This window comes from Lichenostomus cassidix, unplaced genomic scaffold (assembly GCF_008360975.1).
Source record: "Lichenostomus cassidix isolate B80296 unplaced genomic scaffold, HeHo_3.0 HiC_scaffold_205, whole genome shotgun sequence".
In the NCBI taxonomy this organism is placed as follows: domain Eukaryota; kingdom Metazoa; phylum Chordata; class Aves; order Passeriformes; family Meliphagidae; genus Lichenostomus; species Lichenostomus cassidix.
The window spans coordinates 1-5,413 of NW_028147798.1; the positions used below are offsets into that span (position 1 = coordinate 1).

Consider the following 5,413-nt stretch of genomic DNA (forward strand, 5'->3'; position numbering starts at 1 on the left):
CTGGGCCCTGCAGCAGCAGGGGAGGCTTGCAGTGCCAGGGTGGTGTTGGTGCTGCAGCCTTTCATGGCTTCACAGCACAGCCTTGTGTTCCACACAGGGCACACAAATACGTGGCCTGCATGCAAAACTTGTGGAGCTGCTGGCTTATGAAGATGGAGAGATGGTCGGGGTGACCCTCTCTTTGCTCACACATGTGCTCAAGGAAAAAGACATCAAGATATCGAGCATCACCGCCCGAAGGCTGGCTGAGCTACTCCTGCCTCTCTTTGACAACGTAAGTCTCTGTGCTCCCAGTCAAGGGCACCGAGTGCTGCCCGGACACTTTGTGCCCTGTGGATTTTTGAGCCTGTACCCAGGTGGACCTGGAGTAGTTGGTGCTGAGGCCTTTTCCTTTCCTCCAGGACAATGGCCACGTGAGGCTGCTCTCCATTTGCCTCTTCTGCGAGGTGCTGAAGCTGGTAGTGGAAGAGGGAAAGCGGCCTCTCACGAGACTTGTGATCCAGAGCCTGCTCCTACTCTTCCTGCACTGGCATGATGAGAATGGGAGCGTGGCAAAGGTGAGGTTTTGTGTGATGCTGCTGCATGCCTGGGAGGGGGCTCAGTTGCCTCCAGCCCCAGCGCCTCGTGGGCTCCAGCCTCCCCGTGGCCTTGGCACAGGGACACGGCTCCTGTGCCCTGGGCTGTGGTGCCATCTCTGCCTCTCTGCTGCTCTCCAGGCCTCTCGCAAAGCCCTGCTTCGTGCTGCCAGACACCTCAAGAGGAGAGACCTCACAGAGCTGCTGAAGAAGGGGCAGCGGATGAGGTTCGCCGAGTGCCTGGTAAGGGGAGCCTGGGGAAGCCCCACCTGCAGCCTGGGGAAGCCCCCTGCCCTACCCCCTGCCCTGCTCCCTGCCCCCGGTGCTCAGTGTGCAGGGCTGACAGCTTTGGCCCTGCCCGGTGCTGCTCCCCACACGCTGCTGCCTTCCTCCGCTGCCTTGCCCACGGAGCCCCGGCCCAGCTGGGCTGTGGGGCACGGCAGCACTGCGGCTCCCTGGGCAGCGCCCGGCCCTCTGCCCCCTCCAAAGCCCAGCGCCAGCGGCTGCCGGCCGGGCCTAGGGGCTCTGCGGGCAGGGGAGGCCAGGGCTGGGCGCAGCCCCCAACCCCCCCCCCCCCCCCCACCACACAGGACAAGAGCCGAGCGGCTGAGCACCTACGCCGGGCCCTGCCGTGCCTGCAGAGCCCACAGAAGCGCCTGCGAAAGGCGGCCATCAACTTCATCGGTGAGCCTCGAACCTGAGCTCCCTCCCTCCTCCCTCCCTTCCTCTCTCTCTCCCCGGCCCAGCCCCAGCCTGGTTGGTGCCCCAGCGGCAGCGGCATTCGGGCCCGGGGCGGTGGAGCCTCGCCTGGCCTCGAAGCTGCTGCCATCTTGCTCTCACAGCCACACCCTCGGGCGGCAGGATGCAGCAGCGGCCCGGGCTGAGCCCTGCCGGGGGAGGAGGCCGTGTGGCCCCAGGGCTGGCAGCACCTCTGCGGGGCAGCTGTGCCGCTGGGGCTTTGACAGGCTCTGTGTTTCCAGGGGTCGCTGGGGAGCTCATGATGGGGCAGAAGGAGGAGCTGCAGGTGCTCAGCGAGGGTGAGTGAGGGCAGCGGGAGGGCAGCGGGGGCTGGCGGGGGGAGCTGCAAGCCCTGCTCATGGAACTACAACCCCTGCCCGGCTGCGGAGGGCTCTGCTCCCTGTGCGGACCAGGGGTGGCGTGGGAAGAGCACGGAGGGGTTTCAGGAACACGGCGGGGATCCGTGGCCGGCACCTTCCAGCTGGTCCCGCTGTCTCCTGCTCCCTCCTGGCCATGGCAAGAGCTGGGTGGGATGGCCCTGGCAGGAAGGTCTCCTTGGATTCCCACAATCCGGACTCTGACCATGGCTCTCTTCCTCCTCTTGCAGCCCTTCAAGCCCTAAGCGAGGATGACAGCCCCTCCTTCACAAAAATCTATGTCCAAATGACATTCGAGGGGCGAGCTGCAGAACTGCGTTCGCCTGGTGTCCCTAAAAGACCTTGAGACACCAGGGAAGATAAGACCACTTGGAGACCAGAGGGAACCAGCTGCAGCTCCAGGCACTGCTGACACTGCTCTCGGCTCAGCCTGTGTGAAGCCCCAGCAGCTCCTGCCGTCTCCCTCCCTGTTGGCAGGTCCCTTCCTCCCTCCAGCCCTCAGACCTTGCCCATCCCCTTTTTCCCTCCCAGCTCATCCCTTTGCTTCGCTTTCTGTTAATAAACAGTTTGGCTTCTTGCCTTTACCTACACCTCTGTGGAGCTGAAGCGGCGCAAAACCTGAGCCCTGGGACACACAGGCCCCTGCTGCCGTTCTCTTCCGTGCCGTGTTTCGTGCAGAGATGGAGAGGAACGAGGGCTGATGGGGCTGGAAAGGTCCCTGTGCTGCAGGTCCAGTTCCACAATATCGTGGAGTTAAAGGTCTTGCTGAGCACAGCGAAGGGAATGAGGACCCTGGATTTTAGAAGAGCCAACTTGAGTATGCTGAAGGCAGCCATGAGGGATTCCATGGCAAACAGCCACGGAGGGCAAAGGAGCTTGGAATGCTGGAAGTTTTCAAGAATAGCTTCCTGAAAGCACAGCAATGCTCCATCCCTGCACAGGGACAGGAAGAGGGCACAACCAGAGAGCATCCTGGCTTAACAGCGAGCTTTGGGTGTGCCTAAAAGCCAACGAAGCAGCAGCAGCAGCAGCAGCAGAGTGGCTGAGACTCGGAGGCACAACCATCCCAGTCCCTGCCTGCAGGGAGCACTGTCAGGCAGTGCCTGGATCCTGGGTGTGCTTCTGGCACTTCTGGTCCTTGTGAGTGAGGAATCTCAGGCCCTGCCTCAGAAACAGTCAGAATCCCAACAAAGTGAGACTAGAGGGAGGGGAGCCTTCCCATCTCTCTTGGGCATGGTTGCACAACAGCCGCTGTTCCTTCCTCTGCCTGGGTTTGGGGTCTGCTGACCCTAGAGGCAGCCAGCTTGTGCTCTGCTGGCCAAAGACTGTTCAGAGCGGGCATGAGAAGTGCACCATGCACAGCAGAGAGTCCTGGAAGAGGCTCACAAGAGCACCCTGCGGGAGCAGGGCTCTGGTTTGTGGCTCAGGAACAGCCTGGTTTTGCTGCTGTGACCGCAGGCAGGAGTTCAGGTGTGGGAAGAGGCAGCAGGCAGCTTGTGTTTGTAGGGGGTCTGGGGCTGTACGCCTCAACCTACACATGGAGACACACTTGGGGCAGTATGAGCTAGGGCTGGAGCGCCTGTTCTGAAAGGAGCAGAAGTAATTCATCCTTGCCAGGGTTTCTTAAGTGTGTGTTGGTGTTGCCCAGGAAATGTAGAAATTTGGGGAAATGCCTTTGGAGGAGAGCGGCTTGCTTGTCAAGGGAAGTGCTTCCCAAGGAGCCCCCCGTGAGGTAGGTGCAACTGTCCCCCTTTGGCTCCCTGTGGGCCTTTCCAGCCTTGAGGCCTGTGGCACTTGGCAGAGGGGCAAGGGAAGAGAGAAGGCTGTGAAGAGCAGGTTTGGCATCTGCCTGGGCCTGCAGAGACCAAGCCAAGCACCTGCAGCAGGGTGTGTTACCCCCTGTTTGAGCAGAGGTCTGAGCCACAGCATTGCTGTCCAGCTGAGAGCCCCAAAGCTCCCTTGGAGAGCTGTGAACGAAAAGGCCTTTATGTGCACACTGATTGCATCTCACCTGCCTGGTGTGTTTTCACTCTTGGCAATATGCATTTGCCTCTTGCTGGCTGGGAGCTGCTCTGGCCCAGGGCTAGCACGGAGCTGGGCTGTGTGGGCCAGGCACCATGGAGAGTCCTTCCCTGTGGTCTCAGCTGATCATGGTGTGTCCCTGGCCTCAGAAAAGGCTTGCAAGGTTTGGCTCCCAAAGCGTCCCGCTTGTTGGCTCTTCCTGTGCATCATGGAGAGAACAAGTGGGCATTTTTGGCAGGTGGGCATCAGCAGGCCTGAAAATCGGGACATGTTCTGGAGCAGGCACAGCCGAGGTACCCCAAGTGGAGCTGAGTGCTCCTTGCCCCTCCCTGGCAACACGTGAACATTTGTCTGGTTTTGGGATGAGCCTGGGGCTGTCCAGGAGTGCTACGTGTACACGAGACAGCCAGTGCTGCCAGCCTGTGTCCCAGCAGCTCATCCCCCTGGGACATGTCTCTTTAGAATCAATGTCCTCTCATAGTGGCGCAATAGCAACAGAGCTACTGCCGTGGGAAGGCCCCTTCCCCACAACCCGGATATTCACTGCCACACACCCAGGGGTGTCACAAAGGCCCCAAAAGGACAGCCATGTGCCCAGAGGTCAGTGCTGAGGGAAGCGATGCCATCCTACAGGAGGAGATCTCAAGGAGCAAAGCACCCAAGGGTCATGTTAGCTGATTTTATATTTGACAAGAGTTCAAGGGGCTTCTGGTGCCATGAGGAGGGAGCCCCTGGGGACACAATTACGCCCGGTGGGTCTGCACTCTATAGGTAATGGGGCTTTGTCTGCCTCAGGCCACTCGGAGTGGCTGAGCTGGTCTGGGGACAAAGAGTGGGGCTGGCCTGGCTGCGATGCGCTGTGGCACCTGTGACATCACGGGGGACGTGTCACAATGGGGGGCAGCTATAAAAGGCCCCAGCAGGCAACGCTGCCCCGGCAGAGCCCGGGCAAGCGGTGAGTGCTCACGTGGCAGGGAGGCTGGGCTGGACAAGGGCTGGGGCAGAAACGCTGCACCCGGGGGTGGGTTCTCCCCGTGCATGCAGGGACAGCCCCTCACAGGGGAGCCTTGGGCAGGGCACGCTGCTGCTGCGGCTGCTGCTGCTCCTGGTGCAGCAGGACAGGCCTTGCTTCCTGCCAGTTCTCTGGGGCCCTTTCCTTCCTGCCCCCACATCCCTGTGATTTCTGCCACTGTTGCCCACTCTGCCAGCTCTCTCCCTCACAGCCCCACTCAAGGCCTTCTCTCCATCTTCTTGCAGACCATGGAGTCCTGGATATTCCTGGTCCTTGCTTTGGACACCCTCATTCGGAGCCTGCAGCCCAAGGGCGACGGTTTGGATGAGGAGACACTGCGTCTGCACGTGGAGTTGCATGCAAAGCGCATAGAAGAGGAGAGGATTTGGCTGGAGTGGGAGTTGGAGCAGCTCAGACTCCTGAATCGGAGCAGCTGGACCTGGGGAGACCTGCTGGTGTCTGCCTTGCAGCACTGGCAGTTCTGGGCATTTGCTGGGCTCCTGGCCCTCCTCCTGGCCCTATGGTTTATCTGGAGGGAAAGGAGCCTGAGGAGAGAGAAGAATGAAGAACAAAGAGATGGAGCAAATGAAGAAGACGGTGTTGGAAATCAAGTCGTGAATATTGCTGCAAATGCGCAGAACAATAATGACGCCAATGAAGTTGAAGACGAAGACCAGGAATTTGATGAT

At 60.3% G+C, this 5,413-nt stretch overlaps 1 protein-coding gene across 1 annotated transcript; it reads left to right on the forward strand.

Annotated features, from left to right (window-relative positions):
• Positions 1–97: 97 nt before the first annotated feature.
• On the forward strand, positions 98–2,036 carry LOC146420801 (uncharacterized; the record flags this gene model as incomplete). Its single annotated transcript, XM_085048013.1, has 6 exons — positions 98–274; positions 402–557; positions 717–818; positions 1,166–1,259; positions 1,556–1,612; positions 1,921–2,036. Coding segments are annotated over 6 exons (702 nt in total), but the record flags the coding sequence as incomplete, so codon positions are not given.
• Between the last annotated feature and the right edge of the window lie 3,377 nt (positions 2,037–5,413).